A 12,578-nucleotide genomic window follows, 5' to 3' on the forward strand; every position below is an offset into this window, starting at 1 on the left:
GCAATAACAAAACCAACAGAAATCATATGATTATCTCAATAGATGCAGAAAAAGCCTTTGACAAAATACAACACCCATTCCTATTAAAACCACCAGAGAGCATAGGAATAAATGAAGCTTACCTTAAAATAATAAGTGATATTTATCTAAAACCATCAACAAGCATCTCTACAGGGGATAAACTAGAAGCCTTCCCAGTAAGATCAGGGGTGAAACAAGGATGCCCATTATCACTTCTCTTATTTAATATGGTGCTAGAAATGTTAGCTACTGAAGTAAGAGAAGACAAAGAAATTAAAGGAATTAGAATAGGCAATGAGGAAACAAGACTATCACTCTCCACAGATGATATGATGTGATGTTATACTTAGAAAAATCCTAGAAAGTCAACTAAAAAACTCCTTGAAATTAACAACTTTAGCAAAGTTTCAGAATACAAAATAAACTCACATAAATTATCAGCATTTCTGTATATTACCAACAAAGTCTCGCAGCAAGAGATAGAGAAATTCCATTTAAAATAACTGAAGATAATATGAAATATTTGGGAGTCTACCTGCCAAAACAACCCAGGAACTATATCAACACAACTATAAAAACAACTTTTCACACAAATAAAGTCAGATATAAACAATTGGAAAATATTAATTGCTCATAAAAATGACATTTCTACCTAAGTTAATCTATCCAGTGGCATGCCAGTCAAACTATCAAAAAATTATTTTATAGAGCTAGAAAAAAACAACGTGGAAAAAAATTCACGTGGAAGACTAAAAGCTCAAGGATATCAAGGGAATCAATGAAAAAAATGCAAAAGAAGGTGGTCTAGTCATACCAGATCTCAAACTGTCTTACAAAGCAGTAATTATCAAAACAGTCTGGTACTGGCTAAGAAATAGAGTGGTGGCTCAGTGGAATAGGTTATGTACAAGTTAAATTATAGTAAATGACCATAGTAATCTAGTATATGATGAATCCAAAGATCCAAGCTTTTGGAACAAAAACTCATTATTTGACAAAAACTGCTGGGAAAACTGGAAAACAGTATGGCAGAAACTAGGTATAGGCCAATATCTCACACTGTACACCAAGATAAGGTCAAAATGGGTACATGATTTACACATAAAGGATGATACTATAAGCAAATTAAGAGAGCATGGAATAATTTATCTGTCAGATTTATGGATAAGGGAAGAACTTAGGACCAAAGAAGATAGAGCATTACAAAATGTAAAATAGGTAATTTTGATTATATAAAATTAAAGTTTTTGCACAAACAAAATCAGTGCAACCAAAATTATAAAGAAAGCAGAAAATGGGAAGAAATTTTTACAACAAATATCTCTGATAAAGGCCTGATTTCTCAAATATATAGAGAACTGAGTCAAATTTAAAAATACAAGCCATTCCCCAATTGATAAATGGTCAAAAGATACAAACAGGCAGTTTTTGGACAAAGAAATCAAAGCTGTCTATAGTCATGAAACAATGTTCTATATCACTGTTGATCAGAGAAATGCAAATTAACACAACTCTAAGGTACACCTCACACCTATCAGAGTGTCTAATATGACAAAAATGGAAAATGCTGGATGTTGGAGGGGATGTGGGAAAACTGGGAGACTAATGTGCTGTTGACAGAGTTGTGAGCTGATCCAATCTTTCTGGAGAGCAATTTGGAACTATGCCCAAAGGGCAATAAAACTCTGCATACCCTTTGATCCAGAAATACCACTGCTAGGTCTATATCCCAAAGACATCCAAAAAAAAGGGAAAAGGACCTATTGGTACAAAAATATTTATAGCAGCTTTTTTGTGGTGGCTAAGAAATGGAAATCAAAGGGATGCCCATCCCTTTGGGGAGTGGCTCAACAAGCAGTGGTATCTGATTCTAATAAAATATTATTGTGCTATAAGAAATGACAAACAGGATGATTTCAGAAAAACCTAGAAAGACTTCCATAAACTGATGCGTAGTGAAGTAAACAGAACCAGAACATTGTACACAGTAACAACAATATTGTTCGATGAAGAATTGTGAATGACTTAGCTCTTCTCAGCAATACAATGATCTGAGATAATCCCAAAGGACTAATGATGAAGTACACTATCTGCCTCCAGAGAAAGAACTGATACTGATTGAATTCAGAGTGAAGCATGCTATTTTTCACTTTTTTTCTTTTATTTAAGTCTTCTTGTACAAAATGACTAATATATAAATGTTTTACATAATTGCACATGGGTAACCTATATCTGATTGCTTACCATCTGGGGCAGGGGAGGATAGGAAGGGAGGGATAGAATTTGGAACTCAAAACTTTAGATAAAAATGTTAAAACATTGAGGGGGGAAGAAAAAGGTTAAAGTATGGAAGGGGATGTAACCTTTCCTGATAATTTTTAACAAGGATGAATATGAAGAAAAAAAGTTGCTCACCAGAACGCACGTCTTTACTTCAGCATTTTTTAAGTAAAAAATGATAGTAGGTTTGGTGAAGGGGGTAGGAGGACTTAATTTTATGAGGTCTTACTTGTTTTAAATTAGTAGGAAAGGGCTGTGAAAGAAGGTAAGGTAGCCAAATTTGAGAAGTTGTGAGTGATGCATGTGAAAGAAATGCAATGATCTGTAACTGGACGAACAAACATGATTTTATTAAATTCTTGCACGGGAGGAATGGATTGTCACTCATAGTGAGTCTGTTTAGAGCCTTGTTTGCTCCCAACTAAGTAGGAGGTTGATTAGTCATAGTGGTTTGGTAGTGATACTATCTGTCAGCATACCCTTCATTCCTATTAGTAGATCCCCTCTTGGGGGGAGGGGGAAAAGAGAGTTGGGTGGCAAATAACCCAAGGCAAAGTACTCAGTGTTTATTGAATTGAGGAAAGATCCTTAGTTGAAACCAGGGAATGCACACAGCTCCAGAATAATCAGGAGCTGCATCAGTGACTCCCACTGAAGCAGAATGGAGCACTTGGGTTTGAAGCCTGCTTATGACCACCATAGAGGCTTAGGTGGACTTAGCTGTCTATCATAGGGAAGTCACAATCTGAGTTTCAGTTTTCACATCTGTAAAATAGGGATAATAACACCTGTACAACTTACCTTAACCAGGCTGTTGTATCAAATGAGATCATGTGTGGAAAGCACTTTTTTTTTTGTGAGGCAGTCGGGATTAAGTGACTTGCCCAAGGTCACATAGCTAGTACGTGTCAAGTGTTTGGTCTGAGGCCGCATTTGAACTCTGGTCGTCCTGACTTCAGGGCCAGTGCTCTATCCACTGCGCCACCTAGCTGCCCCTGTTAGACTATGCCACGTGTTTAGCTGTTACCATTACTATGATAGCAGTTATGCTTTGACTCCAAAACCAAGAGTTCTTTTTGCAGTCAGGGTCTGAAAGAATGCTGACAAATCCTAATTCTCACAAGCTTTGTCTCTTCCTCAAATTTAATTATGTTTTTCCATGGTTGTATTAATCTTTAATGATACTGAGCAGATTTAGGTATTTTCACTGCCTTTCTGCACCTTACCCATGAATTTTGCTCTCTGGAAGTCAGTTGCTCAGTTAGATGTGTCAGTTGGTTTTCCTTTGTTCCAAGGAAGATTCTATGGAGAAGGGAGTGTTGGAAAGTTATTATGGTATAGGTAAATCAAAAGGCACTAACGTAAGTAAATAAAAGTCAACTGTAGAGTGAGACTTGTTTTCTAGTGTTATTACCTAAAGAAGGAAGGAAAGGAAAATGAAATTGTGTTTTAAGAAGGTGTTAATTATCTGCCATTGCAGAAATTAGTCATTGCAGCTGTGTATAACCACAATGGGGCAGCTAGGTGGTGCTGAGGTTGGAATCAAGAAGACCTCAGTTCGAATTAGGCCTCAGACACTTCATGATCCTGGCCAAGTTCCTGTTTGCTTCAGTTTCCTCATCTGTAAATGAGGTAGATGAGCTGGAGAAGGAGATGACAAACCATTCCAGTATCTTTGGCAAGAAAACTCCAGATGGGGTCCTGAACAATCAGGCATGAATGAAACAATTGAATGACAACAACAAATAATCACAACATTGCAGATATTTCCTCAAAAAAGTGTAGGCAGAAGAAAGTTGAATTCCAAAGAGGTTTCATGAATGTTCTTAAAAATTTTTTAAAAAACCCAGGTTAGAAATCTTACATTTGAGAAAAGTCTGGTTAAAAATCTGATTGGCATTTTTAGTGTTAGATGCTTTAATATGGAATTACCACAAAGGAACATTAAAATTAGAAACTTTATGTATTAAGGAATTTCAAGTATCTAATATTTGAAATGTTTCCTTTCCAAACAAAATCAGTAGTACTTTGGATGATGGGTATTTTTTAGTTCAGAGATTAAAGCAAACTTTCTCTAAGAAAAAAATTTCCTTAACATATATAAACTTGAGCAAATCAAAGTAACAGAGGTTTGCTTGTTTGCCTTTAATTATATTAAACTTAGTGACACTTTTGTTAATAGGTGGGTTTTGAAAACTTCTCAAAGTTATACCAATCTGGCTAAAAGTTTCTTCTTTGAAATTGGTTCTGTTTAGTAAATGAAGATGAGCAGCAAAATGAGAGACAAGAAAGACTGGATTATCTCTAAGCAGAATATACTTCTTCATAAGGTAGTTGGTTAATACTCATTTGGGGTCTTTAAGCCAGAGTTTGGATAAGCTGGTTGGTTGTTTTTGGAGATAAATGCCTTTGAACTTAGGCTGCTAATCAAAATGACAGTCCAGAATAAACCACCGATTGCTTTGTCACACTATTGCATACAACATGCTCTTAAAACATTACCTTGACTTTTATTAATTTCTAAAAAAATTTATAATTTATTTGATGTAAAGAGATTATTTTTAGTTATAATTAAGATTTATATAATATTCCTCTTGTGCTTTAAATTTTTTCTTTTCTGTTTTCCTCATTCGCCTTGCATGGTTCTTATCCCTCTTTTCCTCTGGGTCTTCCACAGAGGATCCAGTCAATTTTCTTCTATTACATTTTAGCAATACCAGTTAGTGTAGCATTTGGATTAGCTTGTTTGTGCCAAACTTGCCTCTCTCCATTGCCTTCTGGGTCATTCACAATATTGATTCTTCCATGATTGTAGCTTTCCAAGATTTCAACCAAATAGCAAAACTTGAAGAGTATCTGTATGGAAAATAAGGGTTTGGGCACTGAGGATAATGCAGTTTGTTCAGTGCACTATAACCTATTATCTTTGCCCTATTCCATTCTCAACCCATTTCTCGTCCCTCTAAAATGCTTGTCCCAAATAGATGTATTTGTTGTTGGTATTCAGTCATTCAGCTGTGTCCAACTCTTCATGAATGGACCATAGCACACCAGGCTCACTTTCTCTCAAAGTCTGTCCAAGTGTGAAGTTCATTGTTTCCATGACACTGTCTATCCATTTCATCCTCTTCTGTCCCCTTTTCCTTTTGTCTTCAATCTTCCCTAACATCAGGGTCTTTTCCAATGAGTCCCATCTTTTCATTGTGTGGCCAGAGTATTTAAGATTCAGCTTCTGTATTTGACCTTCCAATGAATAGCCTGAATTAATTTCTTTAAGTATTGGCCAATTTGATATCCTTGTTGTCCAAAAGTCTTCTCCAGCACCACAGTTTGAAAGCATTGATTCTGTGGTGCTTAGTGTTCCTTATAGTCCAACTCTCATAGTCACACATTGCTGCTAGAAAAACCATAGGTTATGTGGACGTTTATCAGCAAGTTGATGTCTCTGTTTTTTAGTATGCTATCTAGATTTGCTATAGTTTTCATTCCAAGGCTTAAGTGTCTTTTAATTTTATGGCTACAGGCACCATCTGATCTTTGAGCCCCAAAATATAAAATCTGACACTCTATTCCTCATACATGGCATTCTATCTCCTGACTTTTTGTTTAGCACTAGCCATCCCCCATGCCTGGAATGGACTTATTATAAAATGGACTCTTATAAAATCTCTTACTTGCATCAAGACCCAGTTCAAGCACCACTTTCCATCCTATCAACAAGAATAGGGAATAGGTGTTGTGAGACAGGATGCTAGTAGAGCTAGGGCAGGTTGAGTTTACCCTACCCCCTTTTACACTACTCACTAAGTTTCTGTTTTCTGCCTCAAGGAAGCATCTGCCTCTTAGTTCTTTGACTGACATAAGCTCGATGAATGACTGAGTTCTTCCCTAGTAGATTACCACTCATTTCCTTCCAGATTGTCTTTGACTCATTGCTCATCTATTTCCAGGGGAGAGGTAAAACCCTTCATGATATACCTTAATTACATTATTAATAATAATGTTCATTATAATAACTATCATTTGTCTAGATTTTCAAAGTACTTTACAAATATTACCTTATTTTGTCCTCATGACAACTCTGTATTATCATCCCTGTTTTACAGGAGAAGAAACTGAGGCACAGAGAAATTAAGTGAGTTTCCCTGGGTCTCACAGCTAGGGATTGAGTGACATGATTTGAACTTGGGTCTTTCTGACTCCAAGTCCTATGCCGCTCAACTGTATTTTGGTAAAAGGAGAATAATACATGTAATTTTTACTCTGAGAAAGGGAAGTGTAGTTCTCATACAGCTTTAATTTCAGGCAGTAGAGTTTTTTCTCAGTTGAAAATGTAAATAACATGAATATGATATAATATTTTTACCCCTTAAGGAAACTGATAAGGAGTAGCCAGACTGGTAGGAGGAGAATCCGGGGAGAGCAGCATCAGAGAAACCCAGAGGAGAAAGATTATCCAGGAGGAGGGGGTATTATATTGGGGATGAAAACTAAGAAAAAACCGTCAGATTTAGCAATTTAGATCATTGGTTGGGTAAGTAGTCAAAGGACATGCATGAATAAGCAATTCTTTTTTTAAAAAAAATTTATTATTTTTTTTTTTTTTGGCTAGGCAATGGGGTTAAGTGACTTGCCCAGAGTCATACAGCTAGTAAGTGTCATGTGTCTGAGGCTGGGGATTTGAACTCAGGTCCTCCTGACTTCGGGCTGATGCTCTATCTACTGCACCACCTAGCTGCCCCATGAATAAGCAATTCTTAAAAGAAGAATTGTAAACTGCATCCAAACCCTTCATAACCTGGCCCTTGTGCTACCTTTTGAGTCTTTTTATACTACTAGACCCACCTCCATGTACTTTTCTATCCAGTGTCACTGTCTTTTGTTTTTCTGTGCATTTTCACTAGCTGTCCTGTATGCTTGAAATTTTCTCCCTCCTCATCTCTGCTTCCTGGCTTCCCTGGCTCCCTTCAAGCCCCAGCTAAAATCCTACCTTCTACAAGAAGTCTTTCCTGATCCCTCTTAATGCTAGTGATTTCCCTCTGTTGATGATCTTCAGTTTGTTTTGTTTATTTCTTGTTTGTACGTAGCTGTTTTGTGTTGCCTCTCCCATTAGATTCTGAGTGCTTTGAGACCAGGGACTGACTTTTTGTCTTTCCTCATATCTCCAGTGGTAATTGAAGTATTGTGGCACATAGTAGGTGCCTAATAAAGCTTGTTGCCGTGACTAACAACCATACGAAAGATTGCCCAAACCCTTTTAATAAGAGGAATGCAAATCAAAATAACTCTGAGGTTTTAACCTCATGTGCAGGAAATTGGCAAAGAAGACAGATGGAAACAGTACATTCTGGAAGGTCTGTGGGAAGACAGGCACACTTAACACTGTTGGGGAAGCTGTAAATTTGACTAGCCATTATAGAAAGCATTTATGACCAGATTGTTTGACTGAGAGATCCCACCCCTCAACGAATACCCCAACAAAGTCAAAAGAAAGGTCCCACATACACCTATATGTTCATTGCAGCTCTTGTTATGGTAGAGAAGAAGTGGATACAAAGTAATCGCTGATCGCCTGGGGAATGGGTGGACAAATTGTGGCAAATGAATGAAGTGGCATGTTTCTGTTCTATAAGTCAATACATATGAAGAATTCAGAGAAGCATGAAAATATATATAAACTTAGCATGAACTGTTGCTGAATGAAGTAAGCAGAAGCAGGGAAACAATACAAGATAACAGAAGACCAAAATAAAGCTGAAAACTGCAATTATAAGAACCACCCTTGCCCCTGGAAAAGAGATGAAAAAATGCAACTCTCCTTTCCTTGCAGATATGGGAAACTTTTGGGTGTGGAGTATTACGAATATGTAGAATGTGTTAGTTGGTGTGGCTGAATTGCTTCCCCACCACCCTCCACCTTCTTAAACCCTTGTTAAAAAAGAATCTCATTCTTTTGATTTTGTTTTATTATTTCTTGGTGTCTTATAACATCATTTGCTTCCCCTTGCCAAATTCTAGTTTTCAAGGAGTTATTTTCTTCCATAAGATTTTGAATCTCTTTTTCTAATTGGTGTACTTTCTTTTCATAATTTTCTTAATTTTCTTGGATTTCTTTCATTTTTCTCCTAATTTTTCCTAGATCTCTCTTATTTGATTTTTAAAATCCTTTTTAAGCTCTTAGAAATACTTGTTGTATTTCTTAAGTTCAGAATAAAGGAAATAAAATTTTTTAAAAAACTAAAAAACAAAGGAAGGATCCCTGAATAGAAGAGGGATAAGGGAGAAATATATTCAGAAATGAATATAAGAAAGTAAAAGGCATCATTAAAACATTTTTAAAAGAGATCACTACTCACATACTTCAGAGATTATTTAATCCATTTATTCCCAATGTGGGCAACAAATGTTGGGCATGATCTTGGGGGGAGAGGGGTGGATGGGAAGAGGAAGAGTGGTGAAACATTAGTTGTACAAAGTCCATATATGGAATTACCAAAAAGCAGTTTCCTTTTGTGAACTGAATAAATAGTATGTATCACAATTTGTATAGTACTAATTTTCAAATGTATGTCAATACTGCTGTGATTAATAAAATTTAAATCCATTTAAAAGCAGAAAAAAAAGATCCTTGGTAAACTTGGAAAGAGTTGATTGTTTTTAGTGATAAGATCAGAAGCCATACTGCAAAGGATTGAGAAGTGGAAGCAGTGTAGACAGCTTTTATCCATATGATTGCATAAAAGAAAGATCTAAAAAAAAAGTAACAGCTATGGGTATTAGTATACTTCAAATGTGTAAACCTGTCTATCATTGAGAAAATAGTGTGATAATTTTCTGAATGTCTTCAAGTTTTATGTACAAGTAATCAAATATTGACAATTTAATTTCTCATAAAGATGATAAAAACAAAAATGAAACTGATGATTTTCTTGAATATTTAAATGTACATTTGTTTACTCTGTTTTTCTTTTTTCCAGTTACTATCGCTGCACAACAAGAAGAAGGTAAGCATTTTTTTTAATTAGTTATGTTTAAATAATTTTGGCATGTTAAGGGCATACTCCCCTTTAATTTATGCTATAGTAAGTACACTAATGTATATATTTGTTCTAAAGGGAGAACAATACATATGTTTCAAAGGTAAATATTAAAAAAAAATAATACTGTTGAATATTAGGCTTTTTTCCCATGGTTGGTTCTCTAAATGGAAATTAGTAATAGAATTTTTAAAGGTTACTATAGCACTCTTACTCTATGTTTACTTATATAAATACTTAACCTAATTTCCCTCTCCTTAAGCCTCTTACTATATATAGTAATAGTAGTAGTAGTCCTTTAGTTTTTCAAAGACTGATAATAATAAGGTCATTTTGAATCTAGCTATTATGAAAGAATAATTAATTGGCACATGGTTGAGAAAAGGTTAACTGAATTGCTATGTATGGGGGCCAATGTATTTTTGCCAGTGAAAAACACTACCTTTGCATGGGATATAAAAGATATTCACCTTAGGAACTCTTTTAGGTTTGCATAATTATATAAGTTGATCTCTCATTTTTTGAAGAAATACTCTATGTTATCTGACTCAGGTCTTTCCTTTAGTAATTAGACTAATTATTAGTCACAGTGTTGTCACATTTTGAAAAGGGACCTTATAAAAATAAAAAGTTAAATAAAGTCAAGTAGGATGAACAGATTGAAAGAAGAATCTTTCCCAAAATGTCATATAAGCAGAAAGCAGATTTCAGGAACGGTAAGAAACGAGAGATTGTGAAAATAAAATGGTGATTACAGAAATAGAGGAGTTTGGGAAAAAGCAATGGGATATTGTTAATGTTTGAATCTGTGCTCTCTCTAGTGCTGTAGATTCCAACCCATCATCACAACCTATCATCAATACTCTCTCCAGTGGTAAGATCACAACTCATTTATTATGGCTCTTGCCCATAACCTTTCATAAATCCTTCACAGAAGGTCCACAAGGTCCACCCAACATTTTGGAGGCTTTCCTTTAGTTCTTTTGAAATAGTGTAATAATAATAATAATAATAGTTATTATTATCATTATAACTAGCATTTATGTAGTACTTTAAGGTTTACATTTACCAGTATTATCCTCACAACCACCCTATGAGATAGGTACTCTTGTTATCCTCATTTTACAGGAAAAAGCAGACAGATTAAATGACTTATCTAGTGTCGCACACCTAGTGTCCTGAGGCCAGATTTCAACTTGAGTCTTCCTAAGTCCAGTGCTCTATTTATTATGCCACATATCAAACCACTTCTTTTTCTAATTATAATAATATTTCTCATATTCTTTATAATACATTCTCACTCAGACTTCATACCTTTCCATTGCCCTTTGGGTTACCCACAGCATTAATTCTTCAGAGACTATCATATTTCATAACTCATATCCATATAGCATCTCATGAGGCATGTTTTTGTTTAAAAGGTAGGCCTTTATTTCAGGAAGAAACTTGGAATCTTTAAAAGCACAGTGCTTTTCTCAAAAGCAGGCTACATTATTTCTGGAAGCAGAAGGCCTGGCTTCAAATCCTGCTCCTGACCCTTCCTACCTTGTGTGACTTTGAACAAGTCACTTCCTGGGCTGCAGTTTCCTCATCTATAAGATAAACTTGAGGGCATTGGAGGGTCTCTTCCCACTCCAAATCTATGATCTTGTGATCCATCCCTGTTCAATTCTGGACCCAGTTCATCGTCCATGTTAGTGTCTGTCCAAAGTATATGCATTGATATACCAGTTCTATGGGTTGTCCCTTTAACAGCAGCCTTCATCCACTTGATTTTTCCTGTATGATAGACCAAATTCCTTTGAGTGATTCTGGATTTCATTTAGGAGGATCTGAAGTATTCTAGAGCTTGATTTAGTCAGCATAATGTTATCCACAAAAAAGCATCTGGAGGATTTCAGAGTCTATAGGAAATTTCTCTTCTCTTTGCATGACGATGACAAACACATTAGGAAGCTTTTAGGTCCTGTTTTTATGCCTGTTTTTATGCTCTGTTAAATCTTTCAAGGAATTGGGTATAATTCTTTTGACGTATGCATAAGAAATATTTTGTTAAAGGAGAGACATTGAAAGCATTTTGTTTTACTGAGTCAAATGCTTTTATTATAATCAGCAAACATCCCAGTGGGCTCTTTTACTTGTAAATTTCAATCAATTGTAATTGTAAAAATACGATCTGCTATGGAATCATTTGCTAAGTTCTGTTTGTTCCCTTCTCTTACATTCGTTTTTTCCTGTTTTATTCTTTTATTCTAAACCTAAGAAACATCTAATAAAATGATCATTTCAATATGCATTGTAGAACATGAAAGGATTATATTGAAACTAAATCTTTTATGTGGAACTTTTTAAGTATATCATAAATTCAAAATATGACTTTTAAAGCTATTCTCATATCTGATTTCATTTGTTTGTTTTTGGCTAGGCAATGGTGTTAAGTGACTTGCCCAGGGTCACGCAGCTAGTAAGTGTCAGGTGTCTGAGGCTGGATTTGAACTCAGGTCCTCCTGACTCCAGGGCCAGTGCTCTATCTACTGCACCACCTAGCTGCCCCTCTTATTTGATTTCTTCTGGCCTTCTGTTCTTGTTTTAGAGAGGGGGCTCATCATCCCACCATTTCCTCCCAACTTCTCTCTCTATTGAAAAAAAAAAAACCTGTGAAACTCTTGTAACAAATATGCATAGTCAAGAAAAACAAATTCCTATATTTATCATATCCAAAAATGTATGTTTCATTCTAAATCTTCTCTAATGCCTTCACTAAGCATGCACTCAATTCACATACAGATTATTTTCATAAAGATTTTGTAGATATTTTAAAGTAAGAATGAGTTCATAGTTACATATTCTCCATAGCCTTTTTTTGGACATTAGGTCTGTGATTTTTTTTCTAAGTGTTTGCGATATTAATAATAATTGCTTGTTAATATTAATGTTATCCTGCTTGTCAGAATAAAAATATTTTGTTTGCATCTCTTAGCTGGCAGAGTATAAAAACAAATGTAAATTGGGATGAGTCATTTCACAGAACAACAGAATTTCAGAGTTGAAAGAGACCCCAGCAGCCATCTTGTCCAGCCTATGTAAACACGATTACCCTCTATAACATACCTGACAAATGGTCATCTAGTCTCTGTTTGAAGACCTGTGCTGAGGATGAGCCCACTATTTTACAAGATGGCCTATGCCACTTTTGGATAGCTCTCATTGTTAGAAAGTTTTTTCTTACTTCAGGCTCTT

The 12,578-nt window shown here is 35.5% G+C and overlaps 1 protein-coding gene across 3 annotated transcripts in view; it reads left to right on the forward strand.

The window, feature by feature from the left end:
- Positions 1-12,578, forward strand: part of ZDHHC20 (zinc finger DHHC-type containing 20) — a 90,000-nt gene that overhangs the window by 19,427 nt on the left and 57,995 nt on the right. For all 3 annotated transcript variants that reach the window (XM_027877693.1, XM_027877692.1, XM_027877691.1), the window contains exon 2: positions 9,279-9,305. In XM_027877693.1, coding sequence (XP_027733494.1) covers positions 9,279-9,305 — 27 coding nt within the window. The remainder of the gene's footprint in view (positions 1-9,278; positions 9,306-12,578) is intronic.

This window comes from Vombatus ursinus, unplaced genomic scaffold, assembly GCF_900497805.2.
Source record: "Vombatus ursinus unplaced genomic scaffold, bare-nosed wombat genome assembly UNPS02014813.1, whole genome shotgun sequence".
Classification (NCBI taxonomy): Eukaryota; Metazoa; Chordata; class Mammalia; order Diprotodontia; family Vombatidae; genus Vombatus; species Vombatus ursinus.